The sequence below is a fragment of the Quercus lobata genome, chromosome 3, assembly GCF_001633185.2.
Source record: "Quercus lobata isolate SW786 chromosome 3, ValleyOak3.0 Primary Assembly, whole genome shotgun sequence".
Lineage (NCBI taxonomy): Eukaryota > Viridiplantae > Streptophyta > Magnoliopsida > Fagales > Fagaceae > Quercus > Quercus lobata.
In genome coordinates, this window is record NC_044906.1 from 27201655 (window position 1) to 27223378 (window position 21724).

Genomic DNA, 21724 nt, shown 5'->3' on the forward strand with positions numbered 1-21724 from the left:
CTATCATTTGATCCAAGAGATTTGGTTAAAATCTATAATTCATATCCCATAAACCATAGATTCCCATTTAAATAATATATATAAATATATATATATATATATAAATAATAAAAAAATAAAAAATAAAAACAAAGCATCAAACATATCAAATTCTATACCCATTTACCAAAATCTGCTAATTATTTAACAAATAGACAATCCTCTTCTATAATATCCAACAAAAAAACCTTAAAATAACCCAACTTAAAATTTGGAATGGTGAATATTATTAGTAGATAGCAAATATTATAAAGATTATTTCTTCTGATTGCCTAAAAAGGCAAACAGATGGAAGAACTGAGGAAGGAAAAATGAAGAAACATACTTGAGCCATTATTCATATGTAAGAACAAACTTTACAGGGCCACTAGTTTAATCAAACTCTCTATCGGGGCTTAAACCCGGCCTAGGAACAACCACCCTAAAAAGCAAAATCTTGAGAGACAGAAGAATAAGTTCATGAACCGTTCATCAAGCGAGAGCCTGCATACAGGAAATGAAATATTGCCAATCACCGCGTAACATTTCTTAGGATTGACAGGCCACTGGACAGTTAGTTGGAAAGGGGAAGATTTAATCAGCATAAGAAATAAAATAGGACAGGCAAAAAAAGTTGAATAAAAGGAAATGAGTGTTAAAAAAGCACAGCCCCAAACATTTACACCAGGAAAATGGCTAAAATAATAATAGGCAAATCATTTGAAGAATAGTTAACCTGTCAGGATCAATGGTAAGTAAAACGACATTCGGTAGAATCCGAGTTGCAATCTCAGTGACGTCATAATAAGCACTGGTGGCACATAGAGCCATGATCCCTGACACAATAAAATTTTGAATTGGTCCATAAACTAATTGGTACAACAACATTGGAGTTAATCAACATCCAACATTTAAAGAATTGAAGATGGAAGATAAAATGCACAATTTTTTTATTAACAAAACGTAGAAATATTTTTAATGCCAAGAACTTCATGAATAATGAGGTGAAAGAGTTGCCACAGACAAATATCATAGAGTTCCGATACTTGCTCCTCGGGCAGGCGAGAAAGTATCACACAATGCACGAACAGTAAATGCATTAATCAAAACTCTCTTCCTTGTCTGCATTGTAGCTATGAACCCATCAATTGAAACTCACAAAAGGAACATTTAGCAAAATATGCTTATGACGACCAATTAGACCATAATGAAAAAAGGAAGAAAGCATGACATTTGAGAACAAGCATATCAAACAAGAATATCAAGTTATTCAGGATGCCAATGAATCAATAAAATCTGAAATTGCTGATACTAACCCCTTCATTTAGGTGACTTGCAATATTCCCAAGTAAAATGGTAGTATTTGTTCTGATTGCTGGCTCTTCATCAATTAAACTGTATGGGGCCCCACCAAGAAAAAGACAGAAGCCCAAGAGTCATTAAAATAGGTATGCCAATGAGTTAATACTTTCAGGTCAGACATAAACATCTTATCAAAAAGAAAAAAGAACGTAGGCTCTGTATTCATTGGAACAGAACAATAACAAATATAAGGGAAAAATAGATTGCCAATTCCAAGCTACATAACTTGAAAATGAATTTATAAACTTCATAAGCTCTAGTAAGTTTTATAAACAAAATGAGTGTAAAAAAATCTCTGCAATGTAAAGAAGCTGAACAGAGCATTGAATTGCAATGACCCAAACCAAGTAAAAATTAAATTGATACTATTGATAAACCAATGCTCGTTTCCACAAGAAACCTAAAATTAACAAACACAGCAACACAAAAAAACCTCATAGATCCAACCCATACTTAAATTGATATTAGTGAAATACTACACCATTAACACTTACCAACTCCTTTTTAAGAATTTCTTCAATATAATATGTTCAAATCATACTTCAGATTCCAAAGGACTGGTATGTAATTCCATTTCCAAAGTATCCAAACCCTAGCCCCACATTATATTATTGGCGAGAAAGAGAAATATCAATGGAGAGAATGAGAGAGAAAACAAGAGAGAATACCAAAAAATTCTTTGCAAAATTCTACTAGGTAATTTCCAAATTCAATTTTTTTTTTCTTGGGAAACAAATAGAGAGAGAGAGACCTGTAATCGGACAAAAGGGCGGAGAAGAAAGCTCTGACTATCGACAGCAGGTCGTCGTCAGAGATAGGATCGCCGACCATTGCGCCTCAACCTATCGTCGGACGTGATCAAAATTAGGTCTTCAAGTCGCCTGTCAACAATTGACACCGAAGATTCACCGATGAGCCACAGAACTCTCTGAGCTTCACCATCAACTCAGTAACAACAACAAGTAAAAAAAAAAAAAAAATTGATTAATTATTCACAAAAAACCAAATGAATTCACAAAAATCGAATATGAAAATGGAAGAGCACACAAACCTGTGAAAGAAATAGAGCGATCGACGGCGAGGACATGTGTCAGGCCACCGGTGTAACAAAGAGTGCCGTCGGTGTAGCGAGGGAGGATTTTCCCGCCATAACTGTAGAGGAATTTGATGGTCTCTGTGTTTTTGTTGTTGTTGGACTCCATGAAATTTTTTGAGAGAGAGAGAGAGAGAGAGAGAGAGAATTTTCTAAGAGAGTGAGCATAGGCTTTATTCAAAAATTGGTTTTCTGAATTCTGAGTTTAAGGGAGATAGAGAGATTTTATTTCGATGGTTGAAACATTTGGATATCTTTTATTAAGGGTTGTGTTAGAATTTCGTTGAAAAATGTAAAAATTTGGAGGCAGCAATAACGCGGGATTCTAGTTTTTTAGTTTATTTCAAGGGTTTTAATGACAATTGTAACAAGATTAGTTAGATTTTAATTAGCGCGCAAGTTTGTTAGCGTTTGTTTCAACCATTTTCAGTGTACCCTTGGAAAAAGTGGGTTGAAACAAGTTATGTTTTTTGTAGTGACAATAGCAGGCTAGATGGCTATAGTAGATTTTTGTATATAGAGAACAATTTTATTGTTTAAACAAAACTAAATGGTTGGATTGATAAAAAAATTTCTCCAAGAAGAGAAATGGAGTACAAAATAAATAAATAATTACGTAAATCAAGCTCTCTTGTCTATCATGTCTCCAACATCAAGTTTTTAAACACTCATTTTTCACCATAAACCAATAACTTACCTAAATCATCAATGACTTTTACTCTAGGAAAATTGTTAAACATTCTCTAATTTTATGTATCATAGAAAAACGATTATCAAAATAACAACCAAGAAAGCTCAGGCAAGAAGTAGCCAAAGCAGATATTTTGTTAAACATTCTCTATTTTTTTCTGTAAACAAAGGATGAATTTGTGGAGTAACTTACATAAAATAAAATTAAAATTAAAATTAAAAAATTGTGGAGTACCTACCATGCGTGTGTGTGGTGTGCTAAAAATCCTGAAGCCAAAAATTGGGTGATGATCATATATATATATATATAAAATTAACGAAGACCATCAAACCAAAAAGAAAAAGACATAAAAAATCACATACTTAAAATTCTACGCAGTCACTTTGGAGATCAGGACAAAGCTGATCAGTTGGAGATGATACTTCAAATCCTAATATAAATATATATATATATATATATATATATATTATTTATTAACAATCAACATTTCTTTATTTATTAACAATCAACATGTATAATAGATCTTTGCTCTCACACAGGGAACTTTTTCTTCTCACTGCGTTTCTCTTTCTTTTCTTTTCCCTCATTCAGCGGCACTCTCTCCTTCTAATTGCCTCACACATGCTTCTATTTATATAACAAAAGCAACCGCCTTTATTCTTAGAGACTCATGTCTCTTAATTCACTTGGGACTCTAATTCACGGTGAAGGGTTTGGCTTTTCTTCACAAAGGATACTGGTGTGAATGAAAACAAAAGTAAGAGACGCGAGAGGTGGAGGCAGGGGAATGCGTAGAGAGAGGAAGGATTCGATAAACTAAATAGAGAGGAAAAGCAATATCAGGTTACAAAATTCAAATTAATAAATTAATAAAAAATAATAATGTTGATGTGGAAAATTGTAATGATTCCAAAGTTTATGTAGCAAGCTCTCATGAGAGTCAACAAAAAGTCAAAAGTTTCAGTTTTATAGTATATATAAATTTGCTATTTTTGGGAATTATGGATGCTTGATGATCACAGAGGTTTTGTATTGTTCTATTTGGAAACTTGGATTTGCATACTGTCTGTTTGGATGATGAGAAAATAATGGAAATTAAAGAAGTACATTTTTTTTTTAATACATTTTATGTATTTTGGAGATTTGGTTTACTTTTTAAAGGGTTTTTTAAACTATTTAATCGGTCTACCATAATTGAAATTACATGACATGATTTGATTGGATCAACTAGTACACAAGATTTGCTCATGTGATATTTAAGGAGCACATCACGTTACATTTTTAAATAAAAATAGCTTGTAATCCGCACAATGCACAGGATTTGTTAAATGTTAGTTATTAATATTATTTTTCTAATTACAGTGATATTATCGCAACTAGCAATACCTGAATGAACAAAACATATCAATATCTTTGTGAAGAGAGGCCAACCACATCACCATACATTTGCAATAACATTGATAAAAATAAATAAATAAATAAGTGCGTTGAATTGAAGTAGTTTAGTTTGCATCTTTTTTTGGTAAAACTATTTGAGTCATGTTTTGGGTTTTGGGGGACTATTTCTTATTCTATTATAGTAGTAACATGTTATGATTTAAAATGGAGTAGAAATTTAGTGTTTTAGAGACCTTTGGACTTTGGCACTTGAAAGAGGTAAGAGAGAGATAAATATTAGGTATTTTTGTTTGATGGGAAGATGAACAACCTCTTAGATAAGCATGAGGAAGGTAAAAAAAAATCCATTTAGAGATCAACGGGATATTACTAATAATTAGGTGGTTTTAGTAAACTGTTCCACCATTCACTTTTGCTTAATAGTATATTAGAAAGTCCTTGTCAAAAGAAGTTGATCAACCTGTATATTTTACTAATAGAAAAGTAACTTCCACCTCTCATTGCTAGAATTGTAAGTTGTAAAGTTTATGTTAAAAAAAAAAAAAAAAAAAAAAAAAAAAAAAAAAAAAACTCTCTTATATCTGCCACTGTCCCGAGTATTCTGAATTTGGTTACTTTGTAGATTTATTTTGCTGGTTCGAGTGATATTTTCGGTACAAATAAAGGATTCAACTTGCACTTTTGCTGGACTGATTATTCCTCGCAGCTGATGCTTAGGAAACATTCATATAATAGATAATTGCTGAGGCCACCATACCAGCAGTGGGCGGGCTCATGGCATTCACCCGTTCTCAATAGACAACCTGGATATGGATGACTTGGATTCTGACTCTGAGCTTGGCATCGACAGCAGTGTGGAGATTGTCTATGCACTGTGTTCTCAATTTATCTGGAATTTGAAACAGACTTGCTTCTGCAAAATAGTATAGTTCTTTGGGGCCATGGCTTGGGAAGATCTGACTAAGATAATGTGGTGTCGTGTAGATTAGAATAGATCAGACCTTAGGTAAGTGCATCATGTTAGTCTTAGTTAGATAAGCTTTTATCTCACCAAAAAAAAAAAAAAAAAAAAAGAGAAGAAGAAGAAGAAGATAAACTACATATTTGGTCTCTAGTTTTTACACAATATTTCACTCTGGTCTCTAACCTTTCAATTATATTAATTTGGTTCTTAACCTTTCAATTTCATGTCAATTTGTCTCTGTCGTTATATCTTAGGTGAAAATTGATGACCTGACAAATGACCAAAATAAAATTTTAGTGTATTGTCACATTAACGAAAGTTAATTTTTTATTTTGGCCATTAGACATGTCATCAATTTTCTTCCAAAAAATAATGGCCAGGACAAAATTGCACAGTACTGAAAGGTTAGGAACCAAATTGACAAAATTGAAAGTTTAGGGACCAAATTAAAATATGGTATATAGAATAGAAACTAAATATGTAGTTAACTAAGGGTGTCAATTCGGGTTAGCGTGTCGGGTTCATGTTGTGTCGAGGTAGGGGTATTCGACTAAATGGCTCAACCCTAACCCAACCCATTTAATAATTGTGTCATGATCTTTCAACCCTAACCCGACCTATTAATAAGGCGAGTTGACCTGACCCAACCCATTTGACACACTTAATAAACGAGTCGTGTTAGGTTGACACGAATGTAACACAACCCATTTCAACCTACGTAATATTAAATATAACATCCATCTAGAAAATTTTTTTTTTACATCCCAAAGCAGTGCCTACACTTTAAGCCTTCAACCCATATTCAAAATAATATAGTTCAACAAAAATATAACATTCATCTAGAAATAAGTTCTTTACACTCTACCTTCTCAAAAAAAAAAAAAAAAAAAAAAAAAAAAAAAGGTTCTTTACACTCTAAAAGAAGTGCATACACTTCAACCCAAATTCAAAATAACATAGTTTAACAAAAATGAAATAACATAGTTCAACAAAAATATAATATCCTTGAAACTCGTCAAATGCTAAATATCAATATTGAAAGAATTGGAGCAAACAATAGACAAATCCTGACTATGACTACGATTATCATCCATAGATTCTTTGTTGATGTCCAAATTCATAAAATCTTCCACAAGCTCATCCAATTTCATTTGTGCAAGTTCTATGCCAAATATATATATATATATATATATATATATATATTAGTAGTTACAAAATGATCATGCCTCAACAATTTAAAAGCAATACCCATCAGATCTAGTTTATAATTATCTCAATAAACCCACTTGCAAGATATGCAAACAATGTCCAACACTAATACAAACACCAAAAAAAAAAAAAAACGCACGACACAGGACAAAAGCTATAGCCGTGGCCTTAATCAATAATTAATATATCTCATATATTAATAACGGCACATGGGTTCGAAGTTTATAGAACAAAAACATTATGTAGAAAAAATTACTACAAAATTTTGAAACACCAAGAAAACGGTTTTCTTTAATTCTAAAACTCACTAAACACATGAGAGAGAGAGAGAGAGAGAGAGAGAGAGAGAGAGCGAGCAATAACTAGTTTGAGACTTTGAGTTTGAGAATTGGCCGTGAGTCTATAAGATAGTAGAGTGAGTTGTACAAATGAAATAAAAAAAATTAATTAGATATTTATAAGAAGGTTTAGAGATTTAGGGTTTGTAGGGTTTAAAGATCTAGAATTTATAAAATTTCAATTTCCAATTATATCTCTTTGTAATTACTCACTTTTCTTTTTAAATTTAAAATATATGTTGGATATAAAAGGTATATGACAAATCTAAAATAAAATGAATATTAATTTGTTATACGATTTAAATGGGTTGTTAAGTAGGTCATTTTGGATTGACACAAATAAATTGGCGTGTCAAACGTGTCTATTGCTGGTTATGCGGGTTGACCCGCTTATGACACGTTTCTTATCATGTCGCTTTCGGGTCGATCCGTTTATGACTCAAACCCATTAAGGCCCAATCCTAACTCGCAAAAACCCATGTCGAGTTCGTGTCATGTTCGTAGGTTGGGTCGAACATTGACACCCCTATAGTTAACCCAAAAAAGATTACATAAGCTTGAAATGTATTTTCTCTTAAAAAGGGTGGTGCCGTGGTGGTATCATTTCAGTTTCCATTTCCTAAATGAGTTGGTCATTATCATTAATGAATTTAATGCCAAAAGATTTCCTCTTAAAAGTTAAATTTGAAGTTGAATAAAATTTGGCAAGTGATAATAGTATCATAAATATTGAGATTTGGTCAAGTTTCCAAATTGGAAAGAGATTTGGTCAAGTTTTCAAATTGGAAAATTCAAATTACATTTTCTAAATGAGTTGAGCCTTATCATTAATGAATTTGATTCCAAAAGATTTTCTCTTAAAAGTTAAATTTGAAATTGAATAAAATTTGGCAAGTGATAATAGTGTCATAAATATAGTTGTCAAAATGTGAATCGTATTATTAATCGATTTTTTATTTTTCTGTATCGTATATTGTACGGCATCGTATATCGTAAAATACACAAACACTTAATAAATTTTATAAAATATTATAGATATACATATATAAATGGTATATTTATTATAAAATTTAAATATATTCAACTAATGACTAATTTATTCATCACTTATGTAATATTAAACAAGCTAACTAAGTATATCAAACTAGCATGTGATTATAACATATATATTCAAATTGCTTAAATTCAAAAGTGATAATAATATATTACAAATGACCCAAAAATAATACTCCATCATATTGCCTAATAAACCTCATCTAAATCAATACTATCATCATGTTTATCATTTTGCAAATTTATTTCTTTATTAAAATTTTCTTTATCGTCATTAACATTTACTATCTCTTTTTGTTCTTTTTATTTTAGTAATTAAAAAAAAAAAATCTTCTTGGCATTCTAGTTTCTTGGACTTATAACAATAACGACAAAAATAAAAAAATAATTATATTATCAATTAATATCTTATTCACAGTATAGAAAATAAATTTGCAAATATTAAAGTGAAGTGTAAGTGTGTACTGTGTAGTCCAAATTTTATAGGAGAAAGTGAGAGGAAAAAAACTTATGAATATGTTATTTTATTAGGCCAAATTAAGTAACTTAATAATTTTGTGTTAAAAACAAGTCTAACAACTTGTTAGATTTAAGTTAAAGTACAAATTTTAACAAAAAAATCTCATTTTAAAACATTTGTCTATATATCGTACGATACATACAATTTTATGATACGATACGATTCATACGATATGCACACTATATTGTATGATTCATGAGCATTTATGATACGCCAATATAATATGGAACTTTTTACACACGTTTACACGAAATGATCCGGTATCGTACAAGTGATTTGGTCAAGTTTTCAAATTGGAAACAGATTTGGTATCAATGCCAACGTTATAGAACATAACTCAAAAATAACAAAAGACCCAAAAATATCAAAAGACCCAACGGCCCAAAAAAAAAAAAACAAAGAAACCCGACCCAAAATTTCAGCAACCTTTTGGGCTGATCAATCAACCATGCAGGCTGGTGTGTGTTTTATCAGGTCGGGTCGTGGGTGACTCCAAACCCGACGCAGCCTGCAATTTGCTCACCCTAGTCTTTACCTCTTTCACAAGACAAATTTTTGCTCCTAACTGATCACACACAACAAAGCTACACCTTGAATAAGGGATGTCACACCTCCTAGTTACTTTTCTTTTCTTTTCAATATGAAACAAACTCTTATAATAGAATTAGACCATCCTTATTATTCTTAACCAATGTGTGGGATTTCAAAACCAATAAAGAATTCTCTAATCTTCTCTTCTCATGGGCTGAACTCAAATAAGAGAAATCATCATAATATGGAGCAAAAAAATGAAATTCAGTATCTGAGCATCAAAGTGCCGAAATGGGGATTCTATGTGTTGATTGACACTTTACCGTTTGGTCAAAGTATTAGTCGGCATTTTCGTTCCACAGTTTTTTTTAGACATGAAGGCATTTCTCAATATAAGAAAAAGAAGCTAGCTTCTCACATACTTTCAAAGAAATAAGTCGAAAACACAGAAGGGAGAACCAAAAGTTGCAGTTTATACTAGCATGACTAATTGGATCAAAATGGTTCAAAAGCAATTACATCAACAGCAAATTGTCCTTTTTCCCACTTCAAATTTTCATTTACATAGATTGGATCTCGCTTAGAGGGACAACCCGGACTCCTCGTCCTCTTCTAGAGTGGAAGTGTAGATAAAATAGAATACCCAAGTTAAACCAAACATACCAAATAGTATCCACCCTAGAAGGTTGTTGCTCAATCCAAAGGGAAGTCCTGTTCCTTCTGTTGTCAGTCTCTCATCCACCAAAGCCATGGCTGGGCCTGCGGTTGCAGTCACAACCGATGCTGCAGCCATCAATGATGCAACCATGCTAGTGTTTGAGATTGAGCCTTTGCCACTTGCTGATGATGTCTTCTCCACCATGCTGCACCTAACCCCTCCTCTTGTAACCATTCTTGGCAACCCTGTTAAACAATCAACCACTGTGACCAACATCCAAAAAATAAAAATATATATACTTCAATTTGCTTCTGTTTCTTTGCGTTGGGTACACACATGCAAGTAAAAGTTCTACGTGGATAAAAAGTAAAAGATTTGAAAAACATAGTTGGAAAAAACCCATAAACTTAAGTTTTTGGCTTAAATGAAAGTATGGAACTCATTATATGTTATAATAAAACTCTAATAGGAGGCTAACACCTCACCAGCACTTTCAACCTAAAAAAAAATCCCCAAAATATTTTTTGGGGAGAGTTAATGAATCCTGTATCCTTGGCCATTATTCAAGCAGCTCTTAACATGTTTTTCTTATCAATTAAAACATCAATTGTTAAAGTTACTATCAAATTAATTATGAAAGATTTCATTGCAACCAAGACCATGATAATAACTATATACTACAATGACTTCTAACTATATTATAATTCCAGTACAATAGTTACGCTCCACATAGTAGTAACCAAAATCATTTTAGCTACTCAAGAAGCATTTTTGACCTTGTCTCTATCTGAACCATGATTGCACTTACTGATGCAAGTAAAATTATGAGGGAAAATTCAAAAATATATATAGATGGTACTGCAATATTATTGTATAGTGATCTATGAACCAAGAAATCTCACCCAGGACAGGGCTTGACTGAACCCCACTTGACCCTTTGAGCACAAGACCAGTACCAGGTGACAACTTTGCAAAGTTAGTTGCTGTTATTGAAGCCATTTTTTTCAGAACAAACAAGAGAAATGAAGGAACTGGTTCAGACAAGAGAAGAAAATTATTCTATGTCACATAAATTGGGAAAGCTTGGGGAATTATTGTTAGTGACATATAGCTAGTGTGTGTATTACATGAACCACTCAATATGGATAAATGGATAGCCTAGCATTTCAAATCCATGATCTTGAGGCACCAATCAGTGCTCTCCATGTGTCACTTTCCTAGTGGTAGGTTACCATGATTAATAATTGAAATTTTTCATTTTAAGTCAGAATTGTTAGGCTAATATATATATAGAGGTAAATTATAGAGTCTGTTTGGACATGGGTTTGTTAATTCCTACTTTAGGACAGGAATGCCCAATCTATATATAGGGCGGCGGTGGCATAACCTGTGGCAAAGCATGATTTTTCTCCAATGAGTGCGAACTCTTAACTAATAAATAAACAAATAAATGGACTTGATGTTGATTTAAAAATGAAAAAAAGTATTTGTTATAGTATATTACAATTAATATTTTACTCATTATCCTGAGCACCATTGAACTTACTTGAAAAGTATCTAATAGTGATTATTATAAGATTGACTAGAACCATTTGATACTTTTCTAATATTATTATGATCATTTAAAATTTTGATGGTAACTTAATTGATCTGTAGACCAAGACTAGTGGGGAAATTCTCGAAGTGATCAGCTTCAACATGGTTTTGATTTAAATAATTTTGTGCTGTACTATTACTAACAGTTTGTTGGATAAAGGGGTGTAGCTCTAATTTTAGTTTTGTCTTGAGAAATTCATCAACATCTGATTTTAAAATGATAATTTAATCAATTTCAACATCCTTTTTCTTTAACCAATTAAACACTTTTAATAACATAATTTCATATTTTTATTAATTAACAACTTACATGAATTTTATACAAACTAATAAAGAATTCACCTGAACTTACCAATAGTTGAACCAATATGATATTAAATTAAGAAATTCATTATTCAAAAACTATATATTAAACGCCCTAATATAATCAATATCAATTCAAACAATCAAATAGTTACAATATGTTAGAGCATAAAAGTGATGGGTGATCAGTGATCACACCATAATAGGGTGCATCTTCACTCATGCAATAACCCTTCACTTGGTAGAAGCCGGTGGTGTTCCACTAACATTTCAATAAAAGATTAATTTAAACATTTAAATTAGTTGTTTACTATGTTTGATAGATCACCTATTAGTGAACAGACAAGCAAAAAAAAAAAAAAGCACATTTTCATTCTTTTTATATATTAATAATATCCCTAAAAAATTTATAGGATTTTTCAAAAACTTTCTCAGAATTGACATTTTTTTTTTTTTTCAGTGAATGCAATTGTTAAGAAAAGAGAAGTGTCAAAACTCATTTATACTTACATATAACTTTTTATTTTTTTTCAAATTTCAGTGAATGCATGAAGTAAATGTGGGGCTCAGGCATAACAGTTCATCTGTATCTAGGCTTACTATGTCAACACTGTTGGCGCGTTCTTCAAGCATGCCAATTGCCATATATAGCTAGAATCAGCCAATTTAGCTGAGGGAAGCTGTAACAACCCGTTGAAGGAAATTTTTTTTCTTTTTTTGGCTGAATCGTTGAAGGAAATTTTGTACCGTTAACAAAATAGAAAGATTCCCCATGGAGATGCATTTGAATTAATGTGAAAGTTCTTGAAAAAGTATATGAAAATCCATATGAAGACCACCGGCAAAGGTCATAAACAAATCAAAATGTTGGGCGGATGCTTTATATTATAGGTGCGTTTGGATTGGCATCTGCGTTCATCACATCTGCACTTTTGGCCTTTTTTTTTTTCTTTTTTTTTTAAGTCTAGCACCTCTTACACTGTCCTATGAATAGTGTAAACAAGCAAATAAACAGTGATTTCATTAATGAACAATAATCGAAATATATTTTTTTATTGTTTTCAGTTTCCAGTTTTCAGTTTTCAGCAAAATAAACAATATCCAAACGCACACTAAGAAGAGCAAAACTTAGATACAGTAGTTAGGTGCCGTTTTATAAGTTTCTTTCTTAAGATTTTATCATGTGGATTTTTTTTTCATGGAATGGAAGTATATGTTTTAGTTAAGTAGACACATAACTGAATCTTAAGAGAAGAACTTAAGGAATAAGACCTAAAGAACTGTACCTAAATTTTGTCCTATTAAGAAATAGCAATTTAGTGTGTTTCAGTTATCTTAACTAATAAAATTTCTAATGGTTGAATAAAAGTTTAGGGTTTAATTCCCACCTACATCAAAATTGATTGGTGTTTTGCTATGATGATAAATAGTGTAATTATCAAAAATAAACGTCATAAGTTGAAACTCCATTTAAAAAAAAAAAAAAAAAACCAGAGAAGAAGCAATCTAATTGTGGACTTTCAGATGGGTGGACAGACACAATATGGGGATTACAACAAAGATATATTTAAATCTAATCTGTTCAATGTCAGGGGATTAATTCTAATAATAATCCATGAACTGATTCAGTATATATCTCATGAACAAGTTCTTCAAGAAATAGTAGGTAAATCCAACAGTTTATATTAAGTGGATAAAGTATCTCCAAAATAGATAAAGAGGCCAAATAATAATAGGATTTCTTAAAGCTGGACTAATTACTAGGCCAAATTTTGAAAATTTAAAGGCTTTCTTTGTTTTGTTCATAAAGAATTGTAAACTATTGCACAAATTTAGTATAGAAAATTATATGTCGTAAAGTATCCTAACCTTATATAACAGTTCTCAACATGTTGTCTTGATTCAGGAGTCAGGGTTTAAAGAATGCAGAAAGACTAGTCAACACTGCAGCCTTCATTTCTATTTGATTAAAAGAAATCCCCTCCCTTTTTTCCCTATAAGGAATTAAGGAAAATAGACAAGTTTTATAAGGACCAAAATATCAAAATGTCTTTTAATGATTCTAAAGGAATAATTCTAGACTAATAATAACTTTAATGATTCCATGTAATTTGCATGATATTTAGCATGAGAACTATTATAGTAGCTAAATCCTAAAAAGACTCTTTTTAGAATTGACAGATTAAAATTAAACTACCTCCTTTAGAATGAATCTAACAAAATATTGTATAAAATAATATCTAATTGTTGCGCACACACATAATATATTATTACTAATATGTTTTAGCTAATTAAAACATATTGTAAATTACTTAAATTATTTTTTAGAAAAAATAAAATAAAGAAAAAATTATCAAGGAATATGATTCACATGCATAAGATGTTTATTATGCTCTACTTCTAAAATAATTAAAAGCATATGTTCTTCAATATGTTCTGTTATTGCATGACAATGAAGGCTTGTGGTGGGCCAAGTTAGCCGAAAGGGTTAATGTAGGACATCTTCCTCGGTTTGACTTTGCAGCCCAGGCATTATGTGGTCTTTTGCTCAGGTGAGATTCTTTCAATACAGGCCTGCCTTGACATAATAACCAACCAACCCAGTTTAATCATTAATGACTACATGCTTGGGCAGATAGCTAATTGTCCTTTTTTTTTTTTTAAACCAATGTTGAATTGAATGTAATAAATGTGAGAAAAAAAGTCTATATCATTGACGCGGTCACACAGAAATCAAAATCACCCTGTTTTTGAGGTTTCTGAGTGCACTTGGTGTAGCATATTTTCATTTTAAATTATTTTGTTAAATTTTAAAATAACGAGGTAGACCAAAATATAGGTATATAAGAGCATCCAGAGCAGTGGAGCTAAAATTTTAGCAATTTAGCTTCATCAAAAGTTACTTTATCTATTTTACCTACACACATGCTACAGCAGTAGATCTATTTTAGCTTTCAACACAATAAAATAATATTTCTACTACAATAAAATAATAATATTCTTACTATAATAAAATAATATATCATCACCACCACACAGCACAAACATCCTCCTCCACCACCACCACCACCACTACCACCACCACCACCACCAGTCCACAGCAGAGAAAAAAAAAAAAAAAAAAACCCAAATCAAGGCTCAAGCAAACGACGCATAGTTCGCTCCTCCATTGCTCCCCATTCGAGTTCGAAGACCTCTTCCAATCCCTTGTTTCTCGGTTCCCTTCCGTCAACTCCTTGGAATTCATCGCTCCGGCGCTCGGTTTCACCGGCGGTTTCGCTCTCCACCGCCACTCCAAGGATTGGCTGAGACATCAAGGCGATTCCGATGTCAGGGAGTGGATTCTCTTCACCAGTTCGACGCCGTTTAGCCGATTCGTGTTCCTGCGGTGCCCTTCAATGTCGTTCGCCGGAGGCAAGGACGTGAACGAGAAGCTGGTGAAGGAGGACAGGCATTTCGTGAGGTTGAACAAAGGAAGAATGGTGGTAAGGAGCGACGGCGATGGCGTGAGCTTGGCTGGGACGACGACGGCGTGGAGTGGGCTGGGAGATGAGAGCTTGAGAGAGATGAGAGATTGAGGGAGAGCTTGAGGGAGAGAACTGAGATGAGAGCTTGAGGGAGAGAACTAAGAGTGCAGAGAATAAAAGAATGAAAAAAAAATAAAGTCAGTTTTTATTATTTTAATTGGGAGTTGGATTAAAAAATTAATTTTTTCTTTTAGATGAGTGCTACAGTGCACATCTATAGATAGATGATAGATGTGCACTGTAGCAAATCAGCTAAATTTTATGGGTATGGCTCCACTGTTGCAAGCCTTTTTTGTTATATTGGTGGAGCTAAAATAGCATTATAGTTTTTTAGCTCCACTGTTGCAAATGCTCTAAGTTATAATTGTGTTTATCTTTGAGACCCACAAAAAAATATATAACTGTGCCCATTTAAAAAAATACAACTTTTAAAAAACTGTACTGTATAAGCCAAAGAAGTAATAACAAACAGCTTTTTAGTCATAAAACCTATATGTTTAAAAGGAACCACAAAATAATAATAATAATAATAATAATTTGAGAACAAGATTTAAAAGAGATTTGTACGTTTCATTTCACCTTGTCCATCATGCTTCACTGCTCGATAAAAGGACAAAAATTCAAATCCTTCTTCACGTGAAAACTGAAAAATACTTGTTACAGTTAAAGTCCCAAATTGTCTAGGAAGATGACCTTTGGCTTCATTTCAAGTCATTTCCAAATGACTATCAAATCCAAAAATTTCAATCCCTTTTGAGCAGTAACAAAATTTGGTATTCTTTTTTAGATCGTTGAGAGAGTTTCCAATGTTTTTGGTCTATCATGTTTAAAGATAAATCATGATGACATTTTGTGTAATACTAATGAATTTATTTTTTATTTTGTTTCTCTTAAAGCTAATTAAAGAGTAGATTTTTTTTTTTTTTTTTTTTTAAAGTAGAGTTTCAAATTATGATGTCCGCATCTGTGATTTTTGTTCTTTATTATCAAACCAAAACACTAATCGGTTTTTGTGTAGGTAAAGATTGTACCCTAGATTTCTTATTCAACCATCATAAACTTTACTAGTTGAGCTAACTGGAACTCACGATTAAAGAGTTGTTTAAGTCTTTAAGGTTGAAATATTATGAAAATAGCAAACTGTCATGAATTTTTTTAAATAAAAAAATCGATAGTTACAATGAGGGAGAGGGGGATTTGAAAATTGAATACCTCTATTGAAAATACTAATAAATTTCTATTCAGCTACAAGGTTATTCACTATGTCATGAAATTTGTTTTATTAACTCAAAAATGTTTATTAGTATGATTATTTATTTACACTACCACTCCCATAGCCCATTTCAATTTTTCTTTATCTATAATTCTCTCTCTTCTGCTAAAGTTTTTTTTGTTTTTGCATTGAATAAAAGATCTGGAGTTCGAATCCGTCTATAACAAAAACTAATTAGTATATTAATCTGATGATAATGAGCAATCATTATAGAATAGACGCCATAAGTTGAAATACTATTATAATAATTATTCCTCCTCTTAAAAAATAACTACCACTTTTTTATTTATTTGAAAGAATATAAAAAGAAGCCTTTCAAGTTCAATATCGATTTTTATTTTAAGTTGCATGAATAAAGTATGAAAAATATAAATTTTATATATTAACATATAAAAGGAAACATTTCAATACCAAATTTTATTTTAGTAAAATTTATGAAGAGATTGAATCCATGTTATTGTGTTGATTTAAAAATGATTATGTATAAAATGTTATTTCAATTCATAACACAAAAATTTTGTTAGATTAAATTACCCTATTGTTAAATGGGTTATGTGAATTGTATCATGTCAACTTGTTTAAAAAATATGTCGTGTTAAAATCGAGTCTTGACACAATTAGTAAATGTGTCATGTTTTTGTCAATCTATATAGTTGAATGCTTATGAGTCAACACAACACATAAATACGAATTGCCACTCTTACCTCTCACCCAACATAGTACCCTAAACATAAAAAGCAAGTTGTAGTAGATAATTTGAAAGCTCCTTCCTTTGAGAACCTCAACACTCCACTAAATTTCATTTTTGTAACAGTAATTAGGATTATGTACCATCTCATGACCACCTTCCACGCCTTCTTAGGAACAGTCAAAATATTAGATAATCTCTGCTCTTTATATTTTTGATGTAGTAAATACATTGGATTTAGCTCCATTTTTATCAACTTGTCTTGAGTTGCTAACGTATTTCTCACATTTAGGATTTAGCCAACATAAGAAAGAAATTTTGGGTGTTGCAAAAGAGAACCACATTAATCTCCACCAATTAATAATAGAATAAATGGATTCTGACCTCATCCTTAGCTGATACACAAGAAAAGTCCCGTAACTTTAATTGAAGCCATTGAATTGAATCCTTAGATTCTATCTTCACCTTATAAATTTTGCTTTAGATCCTAACTAGATCATTTGATTTGGCCAGTATCAACAGCCACAGACTTTTTTTCTTTTTTTTGGGTACACAATAGTTGATAACTTTGCAGTCAATGACCTGACATCATCATAGATGACTTCAAAACCATAGTATATGCATCATCTAGATGCCAATTATCTTACCATTGAAATATACTGTTGCATTTCCCAGGCTTATGCTTTGTGAGAGGCCTAATTTTACTCAGCTTTAGCAGCCTCTTCCATCCTCAAGAGCTATTATTAGAAATTGGGTCGCGTTAATGGCTACATGATTCAATTTAAGAAGAAGTTAACTTAACGGGTGCCCTTAAGACAATTGTTAATGGACTATTAAAAAAAAAATTTAATACCACTTTTATGAAAAATATAAAAAAACTGTCAAAAAAGTCAATTGTTTTTTCTTTTCCCTTAAAAAATTTCTCAAAATATTTTCTAAACCAATATTAACATTTCCCTTAAAACATTTTACTAACGAAAGCTCTTCCCTTTTAACAAGTACTCATGCTCCCAAGCTACTCAAATGGAGCATGCTAGAGTAAATAATTGTAGATATGTTCAGTTGCAACTTTATTCCACCCACAAATCTCTTTTTAAATATAAACCCCATTCCTTAGGAGCACATACCCAAGCTACCTTGGCTTGTCATTCATCTCTCTTATGTAGAAAATTCAAAATTATTACTCCCACACAATTATTTTGATAGCCTTCTTTGGAAGGATAGAAGTATGAACACAAATCTTCTATCATAGGGATAATAATGCTTCCTATCCATGTCACGGGGCCTAATTAAGCCACTTGTCCTTTTTAAATTTTACATTAAAGATTTGTAGTTAGTTACTTTTTTGTCATTATGCAAATCAAATTATTGCTTGTATGATACAAAATTATTTTTATGCCACCAGACTTGCTTCCAAAACAATTGAAACTTAATAAATGGGCTAAAAGTCTTGTAATTTAAATAGTTAGCACCTTTTAATATTTTTAATGTAAAAATCTAAATTTAAATTCCTTTATTTCCTGTTGTAAGTATGGAATTAAAAAAATAAAAACTAAGAGCGCATAAAGGGCAATGTGTCAAACTATGGACCCGCTATGACAGAGTAGTCTCAAATTTTCAATCCTGTCGACATATGAGACTTCGGTTCAAAAAATTTGGTCCAATACACGTTATATTCTATAAAGTATTGCTTATAGAAACCAAACATTTATTCAAGAACAGTGATATATTTACAATATTTTCATAATAAATCATAAATGATAAGTTGTTAGTGGTTCTAATTTGAATCAATAATTTAAATTATTTTTTGTCTACCTATAGGCTATAACAACTAATGACAATATACTACTTAAAATTTGTTGTAGAAATATTGTGAACATAGCATTTCTCTTTATTTTAGCTAAAATCTTATTTTTCAAAAGTTTACATTAACCATTGGTCCATTACCCTTCAAATTTTTTGATTTTAAATCCTCCATGTTTAAATAAAAGCTTAACAATAAACAGTTAAAAATATTGTTTTCATTTCTGCGTGTGAAATACGAATATACAATGCATTATTATCTCATTTCTATGTCAGCGTGTGCAATACGAAAGAAAAGGTAAAAAAAGACAAAAAGACAAACAAGCGGAAACAACGAAGAAACAGAAAAATGTAAAAAAAAACGCGGAATAAGGTAAGGTTTGAAGATTTAATAAGGGTATATTTAGATACCGTTTATTGCTAAAAATTGAAAACTTATTATTAAAAATACTGAAATAAAATAATTTTTAAAAGTGTGAATAGTACTTTGAAATCCAAATTTACTTAGAAATCTGTATTTTGCTGAATTTGATGGTCCATGAACAGTGCCATGAGGCCTTAAAAAAATGCAAAATGCATCTTAAATATAATTTCAATGCTAGGCAAATGCACACTAAGTGTTTGTTTGGCCAAAATTATTTTTACCAACTTATTTTACTATTTAGCTTATTTTTGCTATTATTCATGAGTCTTTCTGTACTTTTTGGTGCTATTCATAGATCTCACTGTACTATTTCAACTAACTTTTACCTTTATTTACAGTACATTTAGTAAAAAAATTTCAATTTCAACAAAATAAGCAGATTCCAAACGGATCCTAAACTAGAACACGTGGGTTCCAAATTTTTTATTGTTAAAAAAGAAATTTGGGATTCAAATCCGTCTACACAAAAAATTATGGTAAATTACAACTTACCCACCTATGGAAGCTTAGCTTAGTTAAATTTCCGTAACTCACATTGGTTAAAAATATAGCTAAATATGTAATTTTACTCAACTTTTATGTCTCTCTCTTCCAAAAACACAAAAAACATTTAAATACAAGATCAAATAAGATTAAAAAAAATCTAGCAAAACACTTGCATTATGGGATTTCAAACCACAGATAGACAACTTAAATTTCAATCAAATCTCAAGTGGGTAAAGTGTCAAATTTTAAACTATAGGTAGATAATTTAAATTTCAGTCAAATCACATGTAGGTAAGTTGTAATTTGCCCTCAAAAATTAATTAGTGTTTTATTTTTTATTATAAAAAGAATAAGAATTTTAGTTTTTTTTATAGAAAGAATAAGAATTTTATTCAATACTGGAAACTGTAATTACATTCCTTGAAGTATATTTTGCTAATAAATGAAAATTTCTATTACTTTATCTTCAAACATAAAAACACTCAATTTTACGAAAATCATGAATGAAAGACACCGCACAATAGAAAAATCAATGCTGCAGAAGAAGAATGTGGAGTTTATTCACTTAAAACCTAAGAGATAATCCGATAATCGCTCTCTAGGATAAATTCACTTAGAAGAGTTTGAGATTCAAACCTACTTACACTAACAACTAATTAATGTCTTAACTTGACGAGATTAAAATTCTTACCTTTTTACCCCAAAAAAAAAAAACAAAAAACAAAAAACAAAAAAAACAAAACAGAACAGAACAGAACAGTGTGTGAACGGCGCAGTTTATCCACAAAGTTGAAGTATGGAGTAAATTTCAAGTTTGAACTCCCAACTCTCCAACTCAAAGACTCTCAACACACTTCACGCAACACACGCACTCAAAAGTCGTCTTTTTATTACACACATACGCACTTCTTCTTCATAGTACCATAGTATATTTTATACATTTTCTTACATGCTCTTTCATCCAAACTCAAAGCCAACAAAAAAAGAAAACAAACCTTAAACAAACGCCTCCAAAATCCCAACAAACCAAACCTCCCCCAACGTAATTTTGCCGCAAAACAATGAAAAAATCCAAACCCCATCTCGTAATCTAACCCCAAAAACCCGTCACTTTGTTCACACACACCCAGATCCACAAAACTCCTTACACGTCCAATTATTCAATGACACCAAAACTTCTTTTTCTTCTTCTTCATCTTCTTCTTCTTAAATTCCATGCCTTTATTGTTGTTTTAGTTTAATGCTGTTTAGCTAGAGAGAAATTGAGAGACTTTTTTTTTTTGAGAGAGAGAGAGAGAGAGAGAGAGAGAAAGAGAGGGTGTGTGATGGCGAGTCAGGTGGTGAAAGTGAAGAGGGAGACCGTAGAGGCATGCATGACGTGCCCTCTTTGTAACAAGCTCTTGAAGGAAGCGACAACCATATCTTTGTGCCTTCACACGTGTGAGTCTCTTTGGTCTGTCTGTGTTTTGGGCTTAAATTTGTTCAATTTTTGATCTGGGTTTGTGCTTGTATTGCATATTTGTGATCTGGGTTCCTCATGCTTTGTGTCAATTCTTGAAATATCCGGTGGGGAAATGGGTTTTTTCTGTTCTTGATTAGTGATTTGCATATTATGGATTTTGCTCTTAGTACGTCAAAGTTTGTGTGGCTGTGGCTATTTGTGGATTTTGCAATTACATAATTGCAATTTCAAATTTCTTACGTGTGGATTTTTCAATTGCGTTCTAATGTTATTCACTCTTTTCTAAAAAAAAAAAAAAAAATTCCTGATTTGGTTCGGGCTATTCTT

At 31.5% G+C, this 21724-nt stretch overlaps 3 protein-coding genes across 7 annotated transcripts in view; 1 reads left to right on the top strand and 2 right to left on the bottom strand.

Moving 5' to 3' along the window:
- Nucleotides 1-371: 371 nt before the first annotated feature.
- LOC115978984 (N-terminal kinase-like protein) lies at nucleotides 372-2332 on the bottom strand. Of its 4 annotated transcripts, none has more exons than XR_004088911.1 (5): nucleotides 2132-2332; nucleotides 1335-1972; nucleotides 1065-1140; nucleotides 755-854; nucleotides 372-584 (listed from the first exon to the last, which is right to left on the bottom strand). XR_004088911.1 is itself a non-coding variant. In XM_031100921.1 (5 exons), exons 1-5 carry the CDS (start codon nucleotides 2209-2211, stop codon nucleotides 435-437), a joined length of 423 nt encoding a protein of 140 aa, XP_030956781.1. In that variant the 5' UTR covers nucleotides 2212-2332; the 3' UTR covers nucleotides 372-434. The 4 variants fall into 4 exon arrangements, 3 of the variants coding, with proteins under 3 accessions (XP_030956781.1, XP_030956782.1, XP_030956783.1); XM_031100921.1 differs by having other exon boundaries at nucleotides 372-522; nucleotides 1335-1413; XM_031100922.1 differs by having other exon boundaries at nucleotides 1335-1413.
- A 269-nt stretch (nucleotides 2333-2601) lies between these two features.
- The window catches only part of LOC115980101 (E3 ubiquitin protein ligase DRIP2-like), a 28400-nt gene continuing 9277 nt past the window's right edge, over nucleotides 2602-21724 (top strand). Inside the window, exons 1-2 of one of the 2 annotated variants that reach the window (XM_031102372.1) lie at nucleotides 2602-2620; nucleotides 21230-21375. In XM_031102372.1, coding sequence (XP_030958232.1) covers nucleotides 21261-21375 — 115 coding nt within the window. In that variant the 5' untranslated portion in view covers nucleotides 2602-2620; nucleotides 21230-21260. Of the gene's footprint in view, nucleotides 2621-20772; nucleotides 21376-21724 lie in introns of those variants that run through there. The other variant, XM_031102370.1, reaches the window with a different exon arrangement.
- Nucleotides 9571-10967, bottom strand: LOC115980102 (photosystem II reaction center W protein, chloroplastic-like). The gene is made up of 2 exons (XM_031102373.1): nucleotides 10738-10967; nucleotides 9571-10080 (listed from the first exon to the last, which is right to left on the bottom strand). The coding sequence occupies exons 1-2, from the start codon at nucleotides 10832-10834 to the stop codon at nucleotides 9758-9760; spliced, it is 420 nt and encodes a 139-aa protein (XP_030958233.1). The 5' UTR covers nucleotides 10835-10967; the 3' UTR covers nucleotides 9571-9757.